This window comes from Hemitrygon akajei, chromosome 15, assembly GCF_048418815.1.
Source record: "Hemitrygon akajei chromosome 15, sHemAka1.3, whole genome shotgun sequence".
Classification (NCBI taxonomy): Eukaryota; Metazoa; Chordata; class Chondrichthyes; order Myliobatiformes; family Dasyatidae; genus Hemitrygon; species Hemitrygon akajei.
Genome location: NC_133138.1, coordinates 92,789,175 through 92,814,800, shown reverse-complemented (window position 1 = coordinate 92,814,800; position 25,626 = coordinate 92,789,175). Strand labels below are relative to the sequence as shown.

At 45.4% G+C, this 25,626-nt stretch overlaps 1 protein-coding gene across 1 annotated transcript in view; it reads left to right on the top strand.

The window, feature by feature from the left end:
- The first annotated feature begins 618 nt into the window (after nt 1-618).
- Nucleotides 619-25,626, top strand: part of LOC140739091 (lymphocyte cytosolic protein 2-like) — a 151,728-nt gene continuing 126,720 nt past the window's right edge. The window contains exon 1 of the mRNA XM_073067036.1: nt 619-790. Coding sequence (XP_072923137.1) covers nt 713-790 — 78 coding nt within the window. The 5' untranslated portion in view covers nt 619-712. The remainder of the gene's footprint in view (nt 791-25,626) is intronic.

The following is a 25,626-nucleotide window of genomic DNA, read 5'->3' as shown; positions in this document are numbered from 1 at the left end:
TTGATAAGGCAACAATGCTAGAGAAAGAATAATTTTCTAACTTATCCCAGTTCCATCAACCTGAAATATTTACTCATTTTTCCACCTGATTTCCAGTGTTTACAGCATTTTTAATTTTTATTTCAACTTTACAGTATTTTACTTGTAAAGCTCAATCAAATATTAAATCAATAATAATTTTGAGGATTTTTTTCTTGGTGTAGTTGATCATTTTGTGTTCTATACAAGTGGGCAGAATGTACGACTATCATATTTAGTTCAGATAAATATATTCAGCTCATAGTGAATAACTGCTGAATAAGTTTATTCAGTTTATTAAAACATGGGTCTTGCTAGCTTTTGATATCATGGAAGAAGGGTGATTTCTGCTAAACTTCCTCCTCAATTCTATAGAATAAGGAAAGGAAGTAGCGAAGGAAATTAGTCGTCCATTTCTGTGCAGATTTTTTGAAAGTAAATGATGAAGGACAGCCTAAAGTCCCACTGAAATATTTCTGGCTGCTTCATATTCTTTCAAAGAGCATTTTTGTCAAGCATTTACCGTATTAAGAATCATACTCTGTTTATTCATTAATCGGCACCCTACGCACTTCCTTTCTAACTTCTGTGGAGGTTGTGGTTTGTGACAGGAAGAGAAAAGACCAGTTTTTTTTTTACTGCTGAATGTTATAATATGAAATCAAGTAAAAAATAAACTGAGACATCATCAAAAATGGCTTTCAGAAAACTTCCAAATCGTAACGATGTACTTCAATGGTCCTCGGCTCATCTGGCTGATTACTTCAGAATGGTAGGCAAAACTAAACGAAAGGTTTTTCTTTTCTCTCTCTCACTTGCTCTCTCTCTGCATGTCTCTTGCTTCACTAATCTCCATGCAACAATCTGCTTTCAGTTATGCAGGCCAGGTACTAAGCTAACAAATAAAGTTAAAAAGAAAGTAGTTAAATGATCTGCCATAAGTTTCTTAATACCTTATCTTTTATATATTTTGCCCTTGCTATAATATTTTAACATTCTCATCTCCACCTTTTTTGTTTGTGCCTTCTTTATTTTATTGCAGAATGTCTATGATTGTACTCAGACTGGCATAATGAGAAGATGGTGGTACTGTGTGCTGTAGTCCTTGTACACTACAGGGCTGTAATTTACAGAGCCCTGGATTTTCACCAAGCAGTTATAAAGTATTGTTAATATGCTTCAGAGAAAAACAACTTTTGAATATTGTCTTCCTGAAAGTTATTTTTGTTTAACACTTTTATATTCAAAATGTTCCTTGCATTTGTTAGTCTGAATTTGACTGTTGTAATTTGTCTTGCTCAGCACAAATTCCACCGCATAAAATTGAACTAAGAAAACTCTGCTGCCAATATCCTATATCAGGACAAGTCCCATTCATCCAGTGTCCCTACAGTCACTGACCTAATTTAGTTCAGCTCTACTCAACATTGAAATTATCACCCTTGGTTTCAAATCTCTGTAAGGGCTTCTTCTATCTTGTGTAATGGTTTTGATCCTAGTTCTGGCCTCACACACATCACCAATTCCTGTGACACTGTCCGATGATTGTGCTTTCAGCTGCCATTCTGAAATGCTCTGCCTTATGTTTCTGCCCCTCTTTCTTCCTTTAAGTCCACAGTACCTACTGATATATTTCAGAAACTGTTTTAGGCCTAACCAAGACAATTTTGTGAGCTGAATGTTGTCAAAAGACTGCCAAAGGATACAGCAGGATCAGATACAGATATGGGTGCAGAAAAAGCAGATGGAGTTTAATCTGGTGAAGTGTGAAGGGTTGCACTTTAGGAGATCAAATGGAAAGGGAAAATACAAAGTTAATAGCAGAAACCTTAACAGCATTAATGTTCTGAAATATACTGGGGTCCAAGTCCTTAGCTTCCTGAAATTTGTTGCACAGGTTGATAGGGTGATAAGAAGGCTAATAGAATGTTTGCCTTCAATTGCGGGGCCTTCAATTCAGGAGTCAGGAAGTTATTTTGCAGCTTTAGAAAACTCTGGTCATATTGTGTCTAAAGTAGGGTTGAGTAGCGTAGAGTAGGCATTCAATACTGGTCATTCTATTATAGGAAGAATGAGGGTTTTAGTGAGGATGCAGAAGTTTTCAAGGATGATGTACTACAAGGAGAAGTTGGACAAACTAGGGTGTTCTTTTTTTCCCAGAGCATCAGAGACTGAATTTTATTACATTATGAGAGTTAGAATCGAATAGCTAACTTTTTCTAGGTCAATTATCTAACACTGGAGGCCATGCATTTAAAGTGAAGGGGATAAGACTCCACAGACTTGGGCAAGTTAAGTATCTGATGTTTCTTCTTCTTCTTTATCTTTTCATTCCTTATCTTTTAGGACACAGTGCAGTGAGAATGGCTCCAGGGGCAGTGTTTTGTACTTTTTGTGAGATGTTGGAAGTCTGGGAGACCTCCAGCCTCCTGGATAACCACATCTGCAGCAGGTGCAGCTACAGCTCGATGACCTTCGACCGAGGAAGTGATAGACAGGATCTATAGGAGGTAGTCACCTCCAGGTTACAGAAAGCAGGTAACAGTGTGACTGTCTGGAGAAGGAAGGGAAATGGGCACTCAGTGCAGAGTACCCATGTGGCCATTGCCCTCAAGAATAAGTATACCACTTTGGATACTGTTGAGGGGAATGACCGACCTGAGGGAACCACAGTGACTGGGTCTCTGGAATTGATTCTAGCACTGTGGCTCAAAATAGAAGAGCGGTGAAGAGGACTGCAATAGTGATAGGAGTTTCCATAGTTAGTTGAATAGAGACAATACTTTGTGGACATAATAGAGACACCCAGATTGCATATTGTCTCCCAGGTGCCAGGGTCCGGGATTGGGTCTGGGGCATTCTAAAGGGGGAGGGGGAGCAGCCAGAAGTCTTAATACAGATTGGCACCAATGACATGGGAGAGGAAGTCATGAAGAGAGATTTTAGGGAACTAGGTAGAAAGCTGAAAAGCAGACCTCTGGGGAGAAACCTCTGAACTGCTGCTGTGCTACAGTCCGTGAAAGTAAGAATAGGATGATTTGGCAGGTGAATGCATGGCTGACGAACTGGTGCAAGGGGCAGAGGCTGAGATTTTTGGGTCATTAGGATCCCTTGTGGGGAAGGTACAACCTATTAAATAGGTATGGGTTACACCTGAATCCAAGGGGGGTCCAGTATCCTTGTGGGCAGGTTTGCTAGGGTTGTTCAGGAGGGCTAAGAAAATGCGAGGGTAAAAAGATGTTTACAGGATTTATATACCAACCTACAAGCAGTAGGAAAGATATGGTTTGCAAATTACAAAAAGGCATGGGGGATTTCAATATGCAGGTAGCTTGGAAAAATCAAGTTGGTGCTGAGGGGAAATTTGTAGAATGCCTGCAAGATGGCATTTTAAAGCAATTTGTGGTTGAGCCCACTAGGGGATCTGTTATTATGCAATTAACTGGAATTGATTAGAGAGCTTAAGGTAAAGGAACCCTATGGGCCAGTAATCATAATATTATAGAATTCATCCTGAAATTTGAGAAGGAGAAGCTAAAGTCAGATGCATTGGTATTCAAGTGGAGTAAAGGGAGTTGCAGATGCTTGAGGGAGCAGTTGGCCAAAACTGATTGAAATGGAACACTAACAGGGACAGCAAAACAGCAATGGCTGGAATATCTGAGAGCAATTTAGAAGGGGCAGGGTAGATACATCCTGAAGAAGAAGTATTTGAAAGGCAAGATGACACAACTGTGGCTGATAAGAGAAGTCAAAGTCAAAATAAAAGCCTAAGAGAGGGTACAGAATAGAGAAAAAATACTGGTAAGTTAGGGGATTGGGAAACTTTTAAAAACTAACAGAAGGTAACTAAAAAAGTCAAAAAGAAACTAAAGATGGAATACGAAGGTAAGCTAGCCAATAATATTGAAGAGGATACCAGAAGTTTCTTCAAGATGTAAAAGAGAAGTGGGAGTAGATATCAGACTGCTGGAAATTGATGCTGGAGACGTAGCAATGGGAGACAAGGAAATGGTGGACAAACCAAATAAGTACTTTGCATCAGTCTTCACTGTGGAAGACACAAGCATTATACCTGAAGTTCAAGAGTATCAGGGGGTATAGTGTGCGATGTTGCCGTTACTAGGGAGAAGGTGCTTGGGAAGCTGAAAGGTCTGAATGTAGATAAGTAACCAGGAATAGATTGTCTACACTCCAGTGTTCTGAAGGAGGTGGCTGAAGATTTTGTGGATGATGGAATTGATTAGTAATGATCTTTCAAGAATCAATTGATTCTGGCTTGGTTCCAAAGGATTGGGAAATTGAAAATGTCACTCCACTCTTCAAGAAGGCTGAAGGACAGAAGAAAGAAAGTCGTAGGCCAGTTAGTCTGACCTCAATGGTTTGGAAGACGTTAAATGTTAAAGGTGTGGTTTGGGGTACTTGAAGGTACATGATAAAATAGGCCATAGTTAGCATAGCTTCCTTAAGGGAAAATCTTGCATGACAAATCTGTTGGAATTCTTTGAAGGCATGGTAACGTAGTGGCTAGCGCAATACCTAACCGTACTTGCCTTAATTCCAGCCACTGCCAGCAAGGAGTTTGTACGTTCTCCCTGTGACTGTGTGTTTTTCCTCCAGCTGCTCCGGTTCCCTCCCACAATCCAAAGATCTACCAGTTAGTAGGTTCATTGGTCATTGTAAATTGTTTGGTGAATACCCTAGTGTTAAATAGACAATAAATAAATAACAAGCAGGATAGACAGGAGAATCAGTTGACGTTGTGTACTCGGATTTTCAGGAGGCCAAGGTACCACACTCGAGGCTGCTTAACAAGTTAAAAGCCCGTGGTATTACAGGAAAGATTCTAGCATGGATAAAACAGCAGCTGATTGTCAGGAGGCAAAGAGTAGGAATAAAGAGCACCTTTTCTGATTGGCTGCCAGTGCCTAGTGGTGTTCCACAGGGGTCTGTGTTGGAACCAATTCTTTTTACATACATGTCAATGATTTGGATGATGGAATTGATGGCCTTGTGGCTAAGTTTGTAGACAATATGAAGATAGGTGGAAGGGCAGGTCATTTTAAGGAAGTAGAGAGGCTACAGAATAACTTAGACAGATTAAGAGAATGGATGAAGAAGTGACAGTTAGAATACAGTGTCAGAAGATGTATGGTCATGCACTTTGTTAGAAGAAATAAAAGGATAGACAGTTTTCTAAATGAAGAAATCATTGCCACAGGCAGTTATGCAGGCCAAGTCTTTGTGTATATTTAAGGCATTTGATTCTTGATTGGTCAAGGCAAGAGGGAAAAGGATCAGTCATGATGAAAAGGTGGAGCAGACTCAATGACCCAAATGGCCTAACTCTGCTCCTGTATCTTATGCTGCTCTATCTTATCTTAAGTTTAAAGAAGATCTAGGGCACGTTGTTTTTACACTGAGTGGTGAGTGCATGACATCTCTGCCCAGGGTAGCAGTGGTGCAAATTAAAATATAAGTGTTTGAGAGGCTTGTAGATAAGCACATGAATGTGCAGAGACTGGAAAGATATGGACCTTATGTAGGCAGAAAAAATTAATTTAGTGAGGCATATATTTACCAGTTTAATTATTTTAGCGCAACATTGTAGGCTGAAGGACTTGTTACTGTGCTGAATTGTTCTGTTATGTGTTCACCAGCAAAGTGTTTATGTATTATTTGTCTGTCAAATCTTCAGGGGGATCAGCTCCTTTTTTTTGGGAGAACTGAATGTGTTTATACTGTCACACTTTCAAATGTCTCTCATGCACCTAGATTGCCATTGACTCGTGTATGTTTTGTGCATATGGGGCCTCATGGGGCTCTAGAGAGTTTCTGTTCATTTGCATCACAACCTTATTGTGAATGTTTACATTGACATCTTGTTTATCTTCAACTTGGTTCAATGTGAGAATATTGCATCCTTTATTGAAGAAGCATGATAGTATATACAGTACCTTCAAATATACCCTATGTTCGGAAAGTGTGTGCATCTTAGTATCAAACGATACCCTGAAGTATCCCTGCATTCCTTTGGTATTTCTGGCTTTAGAAACCTTGTTATATTTGTTCCTGGACCATGCTTTTAAAATCCAATGTAATGTATGAAGACTACAGACCATGTTGGTAAATGTGATTAGTATAGATAGGTACTGATTGTCAGCATGGACTGGTATGCCTATCAGTGCCTTATGATTCTATACCTTTACATTAGGCCATGCCACACACCAAATTTCCCATCAAAATCTGGAAAAAAAAGGGAAGCCTGTGGAGGGAATAGAGAACTGTAAACAGGAGAAACCTTCAGGAATATAAAAAGTGTAAGAGGCCCTTAGGAAATAAACTAGAAGGACATCAGCCAGTCCAGATGTTTATGAGGTCTCCTCTTATCCTAAATTCCAGAGAACGGAGTCTCATTCTAGTCAATTTCTCCTCATCACGGCCTTGTAAGGAAACACCAATGCCCTTGAAAAGAAAAATCCTCAAAAAGTAGTGGATACAGCCCAGGGTATCTATCAAGGGTAAAGGCCTCCATACCAGTGAGCACATCTACGTGGAGCGCTGCTGCAGGAAAGCAGCACCCACCATCCAGTCCATGCTCTCTTTGCCCATAGACCATAAGACGTAGGAGCAGAATTAGGCCATTCGGCATTCCATCTTTTCTGATTCATTATTCTTATCAACCCCATTCTCCTGCCTTATTCCCGTAACCTTTGACGCTCTAATTAATCCAGAACCTTTCAATTTCTGCCTTAACTATACCTAGTGACTTGCCATGCACAGCTATCTGTGGCAATGAGTTCTGCAGATTTCCCACCCTCTGGCTAAAGAAATTTTTCCTTAGCTCTGCTTTAGGTGGATGTCCCTCTATTCTAAGGCTGTGCCCTCTGGTTCTAGAATCCACCACTGTAGAAAATATCCTCTCTCACTTTCAGGCCTTTCAATATTCAATAGGTTTCAAGGATCCCCCCCCCCCTCCCCGCCCCCATTCTTCTAAACTACAAGTACAGGCTCAGAGCCATCAGTTGTTCTTTATATTGTAATGGCACTGGGTTTGCTGACCATGAAGTTCTAAACTCATGCGAAGACGTTAAGCCCTATCAGATATAAATAGCCGCAAGTACTCTCTCTAAAGGGAGATGATACTGCAACCACCCAATTCTCAAAGAACAGTTCACTTCCCTGTTTATTCCCCATGAGTTTAGATGCCAATACCCACGATTCGAGCAGTGAGTCCTCTCTCCCTACCAAGGGGAAGATACTTACAGCTAACAAAGTAGTTTAAAACACAGTTCATTTATTTTCAGCAATACACATTTAAATCCAACAAAATTCTTAAAATACATTCTAAACTCACAGAAGATCTCTATCTTAAATATTTCCCCATTCTCACGCAGGAGCTCGATCTTAAACATTTCCCCATTCTCAGAGGGTTTCTTTCTTTAGTTGAATAATTGAATCATTATCTTGAATCTTAAAACATTATAAATGATTTCTAAAACATAAGTCATTTCCAAAATCTAAAAAATTAAGCATTTCTGAAACACAAAGGATAAAGCATAAAGCAAAAATAACAAAGGATTTCCAAAACATCAGTGTAATTTGTATAAACTATGAAGACATACCAAAGACATACCACTTCCGGAAGACTGAAAAATTGCAAACGTCACTCCACTCTTCAAGAAGGGAGTGAGGCAGAAGCAAGGAAACTGTAGGCCAGTTAGTCTGACCTCAGTGATTGGGAAGATGTTGGAGTTGATTGTTAAGGATGTGGTTTTGGGGTACTTGGAGGCACATGATAAAATAGGCCATAAGCAGTATGGTTTCCTCAAGAGAAAAGCTTGTCTGACAGACCTGTTGCAATTTTTTGAAGAAGTAATAAACATGACAGACAAAGGAGAATTGTTTGATGTTGTTTATTTGGATTCTCAGAAGGCCTTTGAAAAGGTGCCACACATGAGGCTGCTTAAAAAATTACAAGCTCATGTTATCACAGGAAAACTTCTAGTATGGATGAAACAGTAGCTGATTGGCAGAGGCAACGAGTGGGAATAAAGGGAAGCTTTTCTGGTTGTCTGCTGGTGACTAGCGGTGTTCCACAGAGGCCTGAGTTGGGACAGCTTTTTATGTTATATGTCAATGACTCGGATGATGGAATTGACGGCTTTGCTGCAAAGTTTGCAGATAATATGAAGGTAGGTGGAGGGGCAGGTAGTTTTAGAACATAGAATAGTACAGCACAGTACAGGCCCTTCGGCCCACAATGTTGTGCCGACCCTTAAACCCTGCCTCCCATATAACCCCCCCACCTTAAATTCCTCCATATACCTGTCTAGTAGTCTCTTAAATTTCACTAGTATATCTGCCTCCACCACTGACTCAGGCAGTGCATTCCACACACCAACCACTCTCTGAGTGAAAAACCTTCCTCTAATATCCCACTTGAACTTCCAACCTCTTACCTTAAAGCCATGTCCTCTTGTCCTGAGCAGTGGTGCCTTGGGGAAGAGGCGCTGGCTGTCTACTCTATCTATTCCTCTTTATATCTTGTATACCTCTATCATGTCTCCTGTCATCCTCCTTTTCTCCAGAGAGTGAAGCCCTAGCTCCCTTAATCTCTGATCATAATCCATACTCTCTAAACCAGGCAGCATCCTGGTAAATCTCCTCTGTACTCTTTCCAGTACTTACACATCCTTCCTATAGTGAAGTGACCAGAACTGGACACAGTACTCCAAATTGAGCCTTAGGTGTTGAAGGCAAATGCGATGTTAGCATTCATTTCAAGAGGACGCAAATATAAAAACAAGGATGCAATGTGAAGGCTTTATAAAGCACAGCTGAGGACTCATTTGGAGTATTGTGAGCAATTTTGGCTCCCCTATCTTGTGCTGAAACTGGAAAGGGTTCAAAGGAAGTTCACAATAATGATTCCAGGATTGAGCAGCTTGTGACATGAAGAACATTTGATGGCTCTGGGCCTGTATTAGATCATAAGACATAAGAGCAGAATTAGGCCATTTGCTCCATCCGGTCTGCTCCACCATTTATGGCTGATCCAGTTTTCCTCTCAGCCCCATCTCCTGCCGTCGACCCATTTATGGCTGATCCAGTTTTCCTCTCAGCCCCATCTCCTGCCGTCGACCCATTTATGGCTGATCCAGTTTTCCTCTCAGCCCCATCTCCTGCCGTCTACCCATTTATGGCTGATCCAGTTTTCCTCTCAGCCCCATCTCCTGCCGTCGACCCATACGTCTTCATGCCCTGGCCAATCAAGAATTTATCAACCACTGCCTTAAATATACATCAAGAATTGGCCTCCACAGCTGCCTGTGGGAATGAATTCCACAGATTCACCACTCTCTGGCTAAAGAAATTCCTTCTCAACTCGATTCTATAAGGACACACCCCTATTTTGAGTGTCCTTTGGTCTTAGACTCTCTCACCATAGTAACAATCCTCTCCACATCCACTTTATCAAGGCCTTTCACCATTTATTAGGTTTCAATTAGGTCACCCCTCATTCTTCTAAATTCCAACGAATATAGGCCCAGAGCCATCAAATGCTTTTGATACGACAAGCAATTTAATCCTGTAACCATTTTCGTGAACTTCCTTTGAACTCTCTTCAGTTTTAGCACATCCTTTCTAAGATAAGGGGCCCAAAACAGCTCACAAGACTCCAAGTGAGGCCTCACCAGTGCTTCATAAAGTCTCAATGTTACATCCTTGCTTTTATATTCTTGTCCTCTTGAAATGAATGCTAACATTGCATTTGCCTTCACTAGAATTCAGAAGAATGAGGGGTGACCATTGAAACCTATCAAACAATGAAAGGTCTTGAGAGAGTGGATGTGGAAAGGATGTTTCCTATGTGGGAGAGTGTAAGACCAGAGGATACAACCTCAGAACAGATAGGCATCCATTTAGAACAGAGATGAGGAGGAATATCTGTAGCCAGAGATGTTTCTTGATGTTGCTTACCACATTCCATGAGACTGAACTGCTCTTTACATTTATACCCTTTCACAAGCATGTGATACTTCCTCAGATATCCTTTTAACACTAATGGCTTAAAGGCATCTTTTGGTGATAGAGATCTTAGTTAGCTATCATTAAAGTTCTAAGCACATTTATTACAGAAGTATGTGTACTGAAGTTCACAAAATGAGACCTCAGCTGATTCAGCAGTACATTAGTTGCAGACCACAGTGCAGAAATGAGTAAACCTTATGAGCAGAGAGCTGACACTGTCCCATTCTCCTAGGGCCATGACACCTTGACTTTTTCAATCTGGTCTGGTGCTTAAACTGGCTGAACAACTGGTTCTTGCTCTTGGACCCAGGTCTACTGCTTTGATACACTGTTTGGCCTGGACGCCTCCTCCTCGATTTGGCCTGTATCCAACTTTTCCAATCAGTCCTGATGCTTAAATTGGTCAAACATCAGCTTGTTCCTCGCTTTTGAGACTGGGCACCACCACCTCAACTCTGCCGTACCTCAGTTCTGTCTCTTCAAATCACCTCAAGCAGCCAAACATTGACATGCTCTCTGCTCTCGAGCCTGAGCCCTGCCACCTTGATTCAAACCATATATACCATGCTGCAACTGTCCTGTACCTTGAAGACTTCAGTTCTCACCACAAAGGTGCAGGTGGTACCAAAAGGAAAGACACAGGCTATTGATTACAGAGATCATTTTACAGAAAAAGTGTGATTGTTAAAGTAGTCAGTCATTCTGTTTGCTGACAGCAAGTCATCACTGTGTTCCCCCAGCACCATCTTCAACCAAAACTGCTGTAAATAAACTCAAATAATAGCTTCTTTGAGTAAATAAACCTTTCTAACTATAAACATATCTGTTATTGTTATGCGAAATGATATCATGCACCTGATCTATGAGCTTCCTTGAACTAAGCAACTTAAGAGTCAGCTTGTCTGTTTGAAACAACCCAAATTAAATAAAGCAATTGTCTCAAACTCTGCTCTGAAGCAATAATAAAGTAGGTGCATTGACTCTTCACAGACAGAGGGTCTTCAAAAGATAGACCCTATTTGCAGAGCTGTTCTACAAAAAGTGCTTTGCATTCACATTTTCAGAACTGAAGACTGACTTCCAATTACAACCAGAAGTTGAGCAATCTGTTAGTTGGAAGTTTACTTACAACTGCTTTATTTTACAAAATTCTGTGCTTGGAAAACAAGATTAGAAAAAAAAACACAAGAGGTGAATATCTTTCACAATATGTTAACCCTTTCATCCTGAGGATAATTTACATAAGCCTCCTACGGACTCTTTCCAAAGTCAGCACATTATTTCTTTGATAAGGGGCTCAAAACTGCTCACAATACTCAAAGTGCAGTCTAAACAATGGCTTATGAAGCCTCGACATTACACCCTTCTAATCCTCTTGAAATGAATGCTAACATTCCATTTGCCTTCCTTATCACCAACTCAAACTGCAAGTTAACCTTTAGGGAATCCTGCACGAAGACTCCGAAGTCCCTTTGCACCTCTGAGATTTGAATTTTCTCCCTACTTAGAAAATAGTCTATACATTTATTCCTTCTACCAAAGTACATGACTATGCACGTTGTGACACTATATTCCATTTGTCACTTCTTTACCCATTCTCCCAGTCTGTTCAAGTCCTTCTACAGATACTCTGTTTCCTCAACACTACCGGCCCCTCCACTTATCTTTGTATCATCTGCAAACTTGGCCACAAAGCCATCAATTCCTTCATCCAAATTATTGACATAATGTGAAAAGAAGCGGTTCTAAAACCAACCTCTGCAGAACACCACTCGTCACCAGGAGCCAACCAGAAAAGGCCCTCTTTAGTCCCATTCTTTGCCTCCTGCGAGAAAGCCAATCTTATCACCATGCTCGTCTCTTTCCTGCAGTACCATGGGCTCTTAACTTGTTAAACAGTCTCATGTGCGGCACCTCATCAAAGACCTTCTGAAAATCCAAATAAACACCATCCACATACTCCCATTTGTTCTATCCTGCCTATTATTTCCTCTCAGAATTTCAACAGAATTTTTAGGCAAGATTTCCCATGAAGGAAGCCAAACTGACTTAGGACTATTTTGTCATTTGCCTTCAAATACCTCATCATTAATAATGGACTCCAGCACCTTCCCAACGACTGAGGTCAGGCTAACTGGTCTATAATTTCCTTTCTTCTGCCTCCATCCCCTCTTAAACAATGAGGTGAAATTTGCAATTTTCCACTTTTTTGGAACCATGCCTTCACAATCTCTTCAGCTATCTGTTTCAGAACCCTGGGCATAGACCATCTGGTCCAGGGTACTTAGTTTCCTTTACACTTTTCACTGTTACCATCAGGAAGTTCAGCTCAGAAGCCCCACCATCAGGCTCAGGAACAGTTCTTACTCATCAATCATCAGGCTGTTGAACCAGAGGGAATAATTTCACTCACCTCTCACTCCAACTCTGAACTCTTCCCATAAAACTTTGACTCACTTTCAAGGACCCTTTAGATTAGATCAGATTCAACATTATTGTCATTGTGCCGAGTAAAGATACAAAGCCAAATGAAATGCAGTTCGCATCTAACCAGAAGTGCAAAGAATAGAGTTATTTACAAAATAACTGCAAATAAAAAGTAAGTGCTACAGCACACAAATATATAAGTACTGAGACAGTACAATGTGGGTGCAATACTGCTTAGTACTGTGATGTGAGGTTCAGCAGGGTCACAGCCTCGGAAGAAGCTCTTCCAGTGCCTGCTGGTGCGGGAGCGGAGGCTCCTGTAGCGCCTACTGGATGGGAGGAGAGTAAAAAGTCCATGGTTAGGGTGAGATGCATCCTTGATAATTCTTTTATCTCTTCGTCTCATGTTCACAAAATTTGTGTGTGTGTGTGTATATGGGAGTAATTAAAGTTCAAAGTAAATTTAGTATCAATTACTCCCATATTTGGAATGTCTAATGAATGTCTGGTGTGATTTCACTAAGGTCATATACAATATAATAAGTCTTCCTAATTCCTAGAAACACATTTTTTCTATGTTATATTTATATTTTATCTGATATTTCCTCACCTATGCAGGCTGCCCAGATTCCCATTAAAGTATCTTTACATCCTCATGTATAGTCACCGTATCACTGAGTTTAGTATTAATAGAAAACTTGGAAATATATGTGGTGATGCAGTTTTTGGAGTACTATTGAAGCTTGGACATACATCGTGAATGGGAGGGTCTTAGGTCCTACTTAGGTCAAAAGGGGACTGTACAAATTCAAAGCTTGAAGGTGGCAGCACAAATAAAATTATTTTTTAGAAAGCATACTAGAGCACAGAAAAGAAGAGAGGGGTGGGAGAGTGTGATGCTCCAACTTTACAAAGCATTGCTCAGACCTCAGACAGAACACTACATGCAGTTCTGGTTACCATGCTATAGGAAGGATGTGATAGTACTGCAGAAGGTGCAGAGGGGGTTCACTTGAATGTTGCCTGGGATAGAACAGTTCAGTTACAAGGAAAGACGAGAGAGTTTACGTCTCTTTTGTCTCTAGTGGAAGAGTTTAAGAATGGACAAAATTGATGTATCTAAAAATAGTAAGGTACCCCAGGGAACAATACAAGAAATTTGTCCCATATGAGAGGTAGATAAACCTAGTGGACATAGATTTGGGCAGATAATGTATGTTCCTGTCAGGATTAAAGGCAAAGTGAATAAAAATGAGGAACCTTTGTTCTCTAGGGATATTGGAACTCTGATAAAGAAGAAGAGAGAGATGTACGATATGTATAGGAAACAGGGAGCAAATAAGGTGCTTGAGGAGTATAAAAAGTGCAAAAGAATACTTAAGAAAGAAATCAGGAGGGCTAGAAGAAGACATGAGGTAGTTTTGGCAGTCAAGGTGAAGGATAATCCAAAGAGCTTCTACAGGTATATTAAGAGCAAAAGGATATTAAAGGATAAAATTGGTCCTCTTAAAGATCAGAGTGGTCAGATATGTATAGAACCAAAAGAAATGGGGGAGATCTTAAATGGGTTTTTTCCTCTGTATTTACTAAGGAAACTGGTATGGAGTCAATGGAAATAAGGCAAACAAGTAGTGAGGTCATGGAACCTATACAGATTGAAGAGGAGGAGGTGCTTGCTGTCTTGAGGCAAATCAGAGTAGATAAATCCCCAGGACCTGACAGGGTATTCCCTCGGACCTTGAAGGAGACTAGTGGTGAAATTGCAGGGTCCCTGATAGATATATTTATAATGTCGGTATCTACAGGTGAGGTGCCGGTGGATTGGAGGATAGCTCATGTTGTTCCGTTGTTTAAAAAAGTCTCTAAAAGTAATCTGGGAAATTATATGCTGGGAAGTTTGACGTCGGTAGTAGGTAAATTATTGGAAGGAGTACTAAGAGATAGGATCTACAAGTATTTAGATAGACAGGGACTTATTAGGGAGAGTCAGCATGGCTTTGTGCATGGTAGGTCATGTTTAACAAATCTATTAGAGTTTATCAAGTCAAGTCAAGTCACTTTTATTGTCATTTTGACCATAACTGCTGGTACAGTACATAGTAAAAATGAGACAACGTTTTTCAGGACCATGGTGTTACATGACACAGTACAAAAAACTAGACTGAACTACGTAATAAAAAAAAACACAGAGAAAGCTACTCTAGACTACAGACCTACACTGGACTGCATAAAGTGCACAAAAAAAGTGCAGGCATTACAATAAATAATAAACAGGACAGTAGGGCAAGGTGTCAGTCCAGGCTTTGGGTATTGAGGAGTCTGATAGCTTTGGGGAAGAAACTGTTACATAGTCTGGTCGTGAGAGCCCGAATGCTTCGGAGCCTTTTCCCAGACGGCAGGAGGGAGAAGAGATTGTATGAGGGGTGCGTGGGGTCCTTCATAATGCTGTTTCCTTTGCAGATGCAGCATGTAGTGTAAATGTCTGTGATGGCTGGAAGAGAGACCCCAATGATCTTCTCAGCTGACCTCACTATCCACTGCAGGGTCTTGCGATCCAAGATGGTGCAATTTCCGAACCAGCCAGTGATGCAGCTGCTCAGGATGCTCTCAATACAACCCCTGTAGAATGTGATGAGGATGGGGGGTTCAGGAGGTTACCAGGAAAGTGGATGAAGGGAAGGCAGTGGATGTTGTCTACATGGACTTCAGTAAGGTCTTTGACAAGGTCCCGCATGTGAGGTTAGTTAGGAAGATTCAGTCGCTAGGTATACATGGTGAGGTAATAAATTGGATTAGACATTGGCTCAATGGGAGAAGTCAGAGAGTGGTAGTGGAGGATTGCTTCTCTGAGTGGAGGCCTGTGACTAGTGGTGTGACACAGGCATCAGTGCTGGGTCCATTGTTATTTGTCATCTGTATCAATGATCTGGATGATAATGTGGCAAATTGGATCAGCAAATTTGCTGATGATACAAAGATTGGAGGTGTAGTGGACAGTGAGGAAGGTTTTCAAAGCTTGCAGAGGGATCTGGACCAGCTGGAAAAATGGGCTGAAAAATGGGAGATGGAGTTTAATACAGACAAGTGTGAGGTATTGCACTTTGGAAGGGAAAACCAAGGTAGAACATACAAGGTAAATGGTAGGGCACTGAGGAGTGCAGTAGAACAGAGGGATCTCTGATCCAAGATGATCCAAGATGGCGGTGCGACACAGCTTGCAGCGGCCACTCCGGAACTGATTATCTGTTATTTGTGAAGTGGGGTGCCGTGCACAATCATAATCAATTGAAAACGGACATGGGAGCATGGAGGAACATAGGGAAATCTCCAGGAAGACCTTCTTTGTTGCTGCTGCTGCTGTGAGGTCCGGGACTCTGCTGGGAAGAACAGGCCCCCCAGTCCTCGGGATCACGTTGCCGATAGCCGTTGGTGGGGCCGTCTTAATACGCTCGGCAGAGGATGGTGCTTGGAGAAGCTGTGCCGGAGGGGATGGTCGTCGGCTCGGAGGTTCGATGGATTCGGAGTTTGCTGCGGTCAGGTCGCTTTCATTGTGTGCTGCGTCTGCGAGGCTGGGTTCGACGGAGCTTCCATTGTGTGCTGCGTCTGCGAGGCTGAGTTGGGCAGTGCCTTAGAAGTCCATAGCGGGGGTATTCCCTCTGCCGCCGGCGTGGGATGGCGAGTCTGTTGGGACCCTGGGGACTTGTGGAAACTGTGGTGATTTCTTTTGAACTTATAGTTCTTTAACATCTTGGACTATTTTTACTGTGCCCATGCTCTGTTTTTTTTTATCAATTATGCTATTGTTTGCACTGTTGTAACTATGTGGTTCTGTGCAGGTCTTGTAGCTTTAGTTTTTGGTCTTGTTTTGTCTGGTGGATTTGGAGCTCCTTTCCGGGGATCGCGCTAAGACGGTAGCGCGATATTAATACGCAGCAGCCTCTCCGGACTCTGGATTGGGGATTGCCAAACGTTATGTGGATTTTCTGGTGTAGTCTGTTTTGTCATGTGCTTTTGTGATATCATTCTGGAGGAATGTTGTCTCTTTTTTTAACTGCATTGCATTTGTGGTTTCTAAATGACAATAAACTGAATCTGAATCTGAATCTGGGAATACAGATACAAAATTCCCTAAAAGTGGCATCACAGGTAGATAGGGTTGTAAAGAGAGTTTTTGATACATTGGCCTTTATAAATCAAAGTGTTAAGTATAAGAGTTGGAATGTTATGGTGTGGTTGTATAAGACATTGGTGAGGCCAAATTTGGAGTATTGTGTGTAGTTTTGGTCACCAGATTACGAGAAGGATATTAATAAGGTTGAAAGAGTGCAGAGAAGGTTTACAAGGATGTTGCTGGGACTTGAGAAACTGAGTTACAGTGAAAGGTTGAATAGGTTAGGACTTTATTCCCTGGAGTGTAGAAGAATGAGGGGTGACTTGATAGAGGTGTATAAAATTATGATGGGTATAGATAGAGTGAATGCAAGCAGGCTTTTTCCATTGAGGCTAGGGGAGAAAAAAACCAGAGGACATGGGTTAAGGGTGAAGGGGAAAAGTTTAAAGGGAACATTAGGGGGGGGGGCTTCTTCCCACAGAGAGTGGTGGGAGTGTGGAATGAGCTGGCAGATGAAGTGGTGAACGAGGGCTCACTTTTAACATTTAAGAAAAGCTTGGACAGGTACATGGAAGAGAGGTGTATGGAGGGATATGGGCCAGGTGCAGGTCAGTGGGACTAGGCAGAAAGATTGTTTGGCACAGCCAAGAAGGGCCAAAAGGCCTGTTTCTGTGCTGTAATGTTTTATGGTTCTAGATTGAGAGCATGGAAAATAAGTTTAGAGGTAATCTGAGGGGATATTTTCACCCTGAGGGTGGTGAGTAACTGGAATGCACTACCTGAGAGAAGCAAAGACACTGACAGGGGTGGGGATTGTGTTGGGTCAGCCATGGATACACTACACCAGGGGTGGGGATTGTGTTGGGTCAGCCATGGATACACTAGAACAGGGGTGGGGATTGTGTTGGGTCAGCCATGGATACATTAGAACAGGGGTGAGGATTGTGTTGGGTCAGCCATGGATACACTACACAAGGGGTGGGGATTGTGTTGGGTCAGCCATGGATACACTACACCAGGGGTGGGGATTGTGTTGGGTCAGCCATGGATACACTAGAACAGGGGTGGGGATTGTGTTGGGTCAGCCATGGATACACTACAACAGGGGTGGGGATTGTGTTGGATCAGCCATGGATACACTACACCAGGGGTGGGGATTGTGTTGGGTCAGCCATGGATACACTACACCAGGGGTGGGGATTGTGTTGGGTCAGCCATGGATACACTACACCAGGGGTGGGGATTGTGTTGGGTCAGCCATGAATACACTAGAACAGGGGTGAGGATTGTGTTGGGTCAGCCATGGATACACTACACCAGGGGTGGGGATTGTGTTGGGTCAGCCATGGATACACTAGAACAGGGGTGGGGATTGTGTTGGGTCAGCCATGGATACACTACACCAGGGGTGGGGATTGTGTTGGGTCAGCCATGGATACACTACAACAGGGGTGGGGATTGTGTTGGGTCAGCCATGGATACACTACACCAGGGGTGGGGATTGTGTTGGGTCAGCCATGGATACACTACACCAGGGGTGAGGATTGTGTTGGGTCAGCCATGGATACACTACACCAGGGGTGAGGATTGTGTTGGGTCAGCCATGGATACACTACACCAGGGGTGGGGATTGTGTTGGGTCAGCCATGGATACACTAGAGCAGGGGTGAGGATTGTGTTGGGTCAGCCATGGATACACTAGAACAGGGGTGAGGATTGTGTTGGGTCAGCCATGGATACACTACACCAGGGGTGAGGATTGTGTTGGGTCAGCCATGGATACACTACACCAGGGGTGAGGATTGTGTTGGGTCAGCCATGGATACACTACACCAGGGGTGGGGATTGTGTTGGGTCAGCCATGGATACACTACAACAGGGGTGAGGATTGTGTTGGGTCAGCCATGGATACACTACACCAGGGGTGAGGATTGTGTTGGGTCAGCCATGGATACACTACACCAGGGGTGAGGATTGTGTTGGGTCAGCCATGGATACACTACAACAGGGGTGAGGATTGTGTTGGGTCAGCCATGGATACACTACACCAGGGGTGAGGATTGTGTTGGGTCAGCCATGGATACACTACACCAGGGGTGGGGATTGTGTTGGGTCAGCCATGGATACACTAGAGCAGGGGTGAGGATTGTGTTGGGTCAGCCATGGATACACTAGAACAGGGGTGAGGATTGTGTTGGGTCAGCCATGGATACACTACACCAGGGGTGAGGATTGTGTTGGGTCAGCCATGGATACACTAGAACAGGGGTGGGGATTGTGTTGGGTCAGCCATGGATACACTACACCAGGGGTGGGGATTGTGTTGGGTCAGCCATGGATACACTACAACAGGGGTGAGGATTGTGTTGGGTCAGCCATGGATACACTAGAACAGGGGTGAGGATTGTGTTGGGTCAGCCATGGATACACTACACCAGGGGTGGGGATTGTGTTGGTTCAGCCATGGATACACTACACCAGGGGTGAGGATTGTGTTGGGTCAGCCATGGATACACTACACCAGGGGTGGGGATTGTGTTGGGTCAGCCATGGATACACTACAACAGGGGTGAGGATTGTGTTGGGTCAGCCATGGATACACTACACCAGGGGTGAGGATTGTGTTGGGTCAGCCATGGATACACTACACCAGGGGTGAGGATTGTGTTGGGTCAGCCATGGATACACTACAACAGGGGTGAGGATTGTGTTGGGTCAGCCATGGATACACTACACCAGGGGTGAGGATTGTGTTGGGTCAGCCATGGATACACTACACCAGGGGTGGGGATTGTGTTGGGTCAGCCATGGATACACTAGAACAGGGGTGGGGATTGTGTTGGGTCAGCCATGGATACACTACAACAGGGGTGGGGATTGTGTTGGATCAGCCATGGATACACTACACCAGGGGTGGGGATTGTGTTGGGTCAGCCATGGATACACTACACCAGGGGTGGGGATTGTGTTGGGTCAGCCATGGATACACTAGAACAGGGGTGGGGATTGTGTTGGGTCAGCCATGGATACACTACAACAGGGGTGGGGATTGTGTTGGATCAGCCATGGATACACTACACCAGGGGTGGGGATTGTGTTGGGTCAGCCATGGATACACTACACCAGGGGTGGGGATTGTGTTGGGTCAGCCATGAATACACTAGAACAGGGGTGAGGATTGTGTTGGGTCAGCCATGGATACACTACACTAGGGGTGGGGATTGTGTTGGGTCAGCCATGGATACACTAGAACAGGGGTGGGGATTGTGTTGGGTCAGCCATGGATACACTACACCAGGGGTGGGGATTGTGTTGGGTCAGCCATGGATACACTACAACAGGGGTGGGGATTGTGTTGGGTCAGCCATGGATACACTACACCAGGGGTGGGGATTGTGTTGGGTCAGCCATGGATACACTACACCAGGGGTGAGGATTGTGTTGGGTCAGCCATGGATACACTACACCAGGGGTGAGGATTGTGTTGGGTCAGCCATGGATACACTACACCAGGGGTGGGGATTGTGTTGGGTCAGCCATGGATACACTAGAGCAGGGGTGAGGATTGTGTTGGGTCAGCCATGGATACACTAGAACAGGGGTGAGGATTGTGTTGGGTCAGCCATGGATACACTACACCAGGGGTGAGGATTGTGTTGGGTCAGCCATGGATACACTACACCAGGGGTGAGATTGTGTTGGGTCAGCCATGGATACACTACACCAGGGGTGGGGATTGTGTTGGGTCAGCCATGGATACACTACAACAGGGGTGAGGATTGTGTTGGGTCAGCCATGGATACACTACACCAGGGGTGAGCATTGTGTTGGGTCAGCCATGGATACACTACACCAGGGGTGAGGATTGTGTTGGGTCAGCCATGGATACACTACACCAGGGGTGGGGATTGTGTTGGGTCAGCCATGGATACACTAGAGCAGGGGTGAGGATTGTGTTGGGTCAGCCATGGATACACTACACCAGGGGTGGGGATTGTGTTGGTTCAGCCATGGATACACTAGAGCAGGGGTGGGGATTGTGTTGGGTCAGCCATGGATACACTAGAACAGGGGTGAGGATTGTGTTGGGTCAGCCATGGATACACTACACCAGGGGTGGGGATTGTGTTGGGTCAGCCATGGATACACTAGAACAGGGGTGGGGATTGTGTTGGGTCAGCCATGGATACACTAGAACAGGGGTGAGGATTGTGTTGGGTCAGCCATGGATACACTACACCAGGGGTGGGGATTGTGTTGGGTCAGCCATGGATACACTAGAACAGGGGTGGGGATTGTGTTGGGTCAGCCATGGATACACTAGAACAGGGGTGGGGATTGTGTTGGGTCAGCCATGGATACACTAGAGCAGGGGTGAGGATTGTGTTGGGTCAGCCATGGATACACTACACCAGGGGTGGGGATTGTGTTGGGTCAGCCATGGATACACTAGAACAGGGGTGGGGATTGTGTTGGGTCAGCCATGGATACACTAGAGCAGGGGTGAGGATTGTGTTGGGTCAGCCATGGATACACTACACCAGGGGTGGGGATTGTGTTGGGTCAGCCATGGATACACTAGAGCAGGGGTGAGGATTGTGTTGGGTCAGCCATGGATACACTACACCAGGGGTGGGGATTGTGTTGGGTCAGCCATGGATACACTAGAACAGGGGTGGGGATTGTGTTGGGTCAGCCATGGATACACTACACCAGGGGTGAGGATTGTGTTGGGTCAGCCATGAATACACTACACCAGGGGTGGGGATTGTGTTGGGTCAGCCATGGATACACTACACCAGGGGTGAGGATTGTGTTGGGTCAGCCATGGATACAATACACCAGGGGTGGGGATTGTGTTGGGTCAGCCATGGATACACTACACCAGGGGTGGGGATTGTGTTGGGTCAGCCATGGATACACTACACCAGGGGTGGGGATTGTGTTGGGTCAGCCATGGATACACTAGAACAGGGGTGGGGATTGTGTTGGGTCAGCCATGGATACACTAGAACAGGGGTGGGGATTGTGTTGGGTCAGCCATGGATACACTAGAACAGGGGTGGGGATTGTGTTGGGTCAGCCATGGATACACTAGAACAGGGGTGGGGATTGTGTTGGGTCAGCCATGGATACACTACACCAGGGGTGGGGATTGTGTTGGGTCAGCCATGGATACACTACACCAGGGGTGGGGATTGTGTTGGGTCAGCCATGGATACACTAGAACAGGGGTGGGGATTGTGTTGGGTCAGCCATGGATACACTACACCAGGGGTGGGGATTGTGTTGGGTCAGCCATGGATACACTAGAACAGGGGTGGGGATTGTGTTGGGTCAGCCATGGATACACTAGAACAGGGGTGGGGATTGTGTTGGGTCAGCCATGGATACACTACACCAGGGGTGGGGATTGTGTTGGGTCAGCCATGGATACACTACACCAGGGGTGGGGATTGTGTTGGGTCAGCCATGGATACACTAGAACAGGGGTGGGGATTGTGTTGGGTCAGCCATGGATACACTACACCAGGGGTGGGGATTGTGTTGGGTCAGCCATGGATACACTACACCAGGGGTGAGGATTGTGTTGGGTCAGCCATGGATACACTACACCAGGAGTGGGGATTGTGTTGGGTCAGCCATGGATACACTAGAACAGGGGTGAGGATTGTGTTGGGTCAGCCATGGATACACTACACCAGGGGTGGGGATTGTGTTGGGTCAGCCATGAATACACTACACCAGGGGTGGGGATTGTGTTGGGTCAGCCATGGATACACTAGAACAGGGGTGGGGATTGTGTTGGGTCAGCCATGGATACACTACACCAGGGGTGGGGATTGTGTTGGGTCAGCCATGGATACACTAGAACAGGGGTGGGGATTGTGTTGGGTCAGCCATGGATACACTACACCAGGGGTGTTGATTGTGTTGGGTCAGCCATGGATACACTACACCAGGAGTGGGGATTGTGTTGGGTCAGCCATGGATACACTAGAACAGGGGTGAGGATTGTGTTGGGTCAGCCATGGATACACTACACCAGGGGTGGGGATTGTGTTGGGTCAGCCATGAATACACTAGAACAGGGGTGAGGATTGTGTTGGGTCAGCCATGGATACACTACACCAGGGGTGGGGATTGTGTTGGGTCAGCCATGGATACACTAGAACAGGGGTGGGGATTGTGTTGGGTCAGCCATGGATACACTACACCAAGGGTGGGGATTGTGTTCGGTCAGCCATGGATACACTACAACAGGGGTGGGGATTGTGTTGGGTCAGCCATGGATACACTACACCAGGGGTGGGGATTGTGTTGGGTCAGCCATGGATACACTACACCAGGGGTGAGGATTGTGTTGGGTCAGCCATGGATACACTACACCAGGGGTGAGGATTGTGTTGGGTCAGCCATGGATACACTACACCAGGGGTGGGGATTGTGTTGGGTCAGCCATGGATACACTAGAGCAGGGGTGAGGATTGTGTTGGGTCAGCCATGGATACACTAGAACAGGGGTGAGGATTGTGTTGGGTCAGCCATGGATACACTACACCAGGGGTGAGGATTGTGTTGGGTCAGCCATGGATACACTACACCAGGGGTGAGGATTGTGTTGGGTCAGCCATGGATACACTACACCAGGGGTGGGGATTGTGTTGGGTCAGCCATGGATACACTACAACAGGGGTGAGGATTGTGTTGGGTCAGCCATGGATACACTACACCAGGGGTGAGGATTGTGTTGGGTCAGCCATGGATACACTACACCAGGGGTGAGGATTGTGTTGGGTCAGCCATGGATACACTACAACAGGGGTGAGGATTGTGTTGGGTCAGCCATGGATACACTACACCAGGGGTGAGGATTGTGTTGGGTCAGCCATGGATACACTACACCAGGGGTGGGGATTGTGTTGGGTCAGCCATGGATACACTAGAGCAGGGGTGAGGATTGTGTTGGGTCAGCCATGGATACACTAGAACAGGGGTGAGGATTGTGTTGGGTCAGCCATGGATACACTACACCAGGGGTGAGGATTGTGTTGGGTCAGCCATGGATACACTACACCAGGGGTGAGGATTGTGTTGGGTCAGCCATGGATAAACTAGAACAGGGGTGAGGATTGTGTTGGGTCAGCCATGGATACACTACACCAGGGGTGGGGATTGTGTTGGGTCAGCCATGGATACACTACACCAAGGGTGAGGATTGTGTTGGGTCAGCCATGGATACACTACAACAGGGGTGAGGATTGTGTTGGGTCAGCCATGGATAAACTAGAACAGGGGTGAGGATTGTGTTGGGTCAGCCATGGATACACTACACCAGGGGTGGGGATTGTGTTGGTTCAGCCATGGATACACTACACCAGGGGTGAGGATTGTGTTGGGTCAGCCATGGATACACTACACCAGGGGTGGGGATTGTGTTGGGTCAGCCATGGATACACTACAACAGGGGTGAGGATTGTGTTGGGTCAGCCATGGATACACTACACCAGGGGTGAGGATTGTGTTGGGTCAGCCATGGATACACTACACCAGGGGTGGGGATTGTGTTGGGTCAGCCATGGATACACTACACCAGGGGTGAGGATTGTGTTGGGTCAGCCATGGATACACTACACCAGGGGTGGGGATTGTGTTGGGTCAGCCATGGATACACTACAACAGGGGTGAGCATTGTGTTGGGTCAGCCATGGATACACTACACCAGGGGTGAGGATTGTGTTGGGTCAGCCATGGATACACTACACCAGGGGTGGGGATTGTGTTGGGTCAGCCATGGATACACTAGAGCAGGGGTGAGGATTGTGTTGGGTCAGCCATGGATACACTACACCAGGGGTGGGGATTGTGTTGGTTCAGCCATGGATACACTAGAGCAGGGGTGGGGATTGTGTTGGGTCAGCCATGGATACACTAGAACAGGGGTGAGGATTGTGTTGGGTCAGCCATGGATACACTACACCAGGGGTGGGGATTGTGTTGGGTCAGCCATGGATACACTAGAACAGGGGTGGGGATTGTGTTGGGTCAGCCATGGATACACTAGAACAGGGGTGAGGATTGTGTTGGGTCAGCCATGGATACACTACACCAGGGGTGGGGATTGTGTTGGGTCAGCCATGGATACACTAGAACAGGGGTGGGGATTGTGTTGGGTCAGCCATGGATACACTAGAACAGGGGTGGGGATTGTGTTGGGTCAGCCATGGATACACTAGAGCAGGGGTGAGGATTGTGTTGGGTCAGCCATGGATACACTACACCAGGGGTGGGGATTGTGTTGGGTCAGCCATGGATACACTAGAACAGGGGTGGGGATTGTGTTGGGTCAGCCATGGATACACTAGAGCAGGGGTGAGGATTGTGTTGGGTCAGCCATGGATACACTACACCAGGGGTGGGGATTGTGTTGGGTCAGCCATGGATACACTAGAGCAGGGGTGAGGATTGTGTTGGGTCAGCCATGGATACACTACACCAGGGGTGGGGATTGTGTTGGGTCAGCCATGGATACACTAGAACAGGGGTGGGGATTGTGTTGGGTCAGCCATGGATACACTACACCAGGGGTGAGGATTGTGTTGGGTCAGCCATGAATACACTACACCAGGGGTGGGGATTGTGTTGGGTCAGCCATGGATACACTACACCAGGGGTGGGGATTGTGTTGGGTCAGCCATGGATACAATACACCAGGGGTGGGGATTGTGTTGGGTCAGCCATGGATACACTACACCAGGGGTGGGGATTGTGTTGGGTCAGCCATGGATACACTACACCAGGGGTGGGGATTGTGTTGGGTCAGCCATGGATACACTAGAACAGGGGTGGGGATTGTGTTGGGTCAGCCATGGATACACTAGAACAGGGGTGGGGATTGTGTTGGGTCAGCCATGGATACACTGGAACAGGGGTGGGGATTGTGTTGGGTCAGCCATGGATACACTAGAACAGGGGTGGGGATTGTGTTGGGTCAGCCATGGATACACTAGAACAGGGGTGGGGATTGTGTTGGG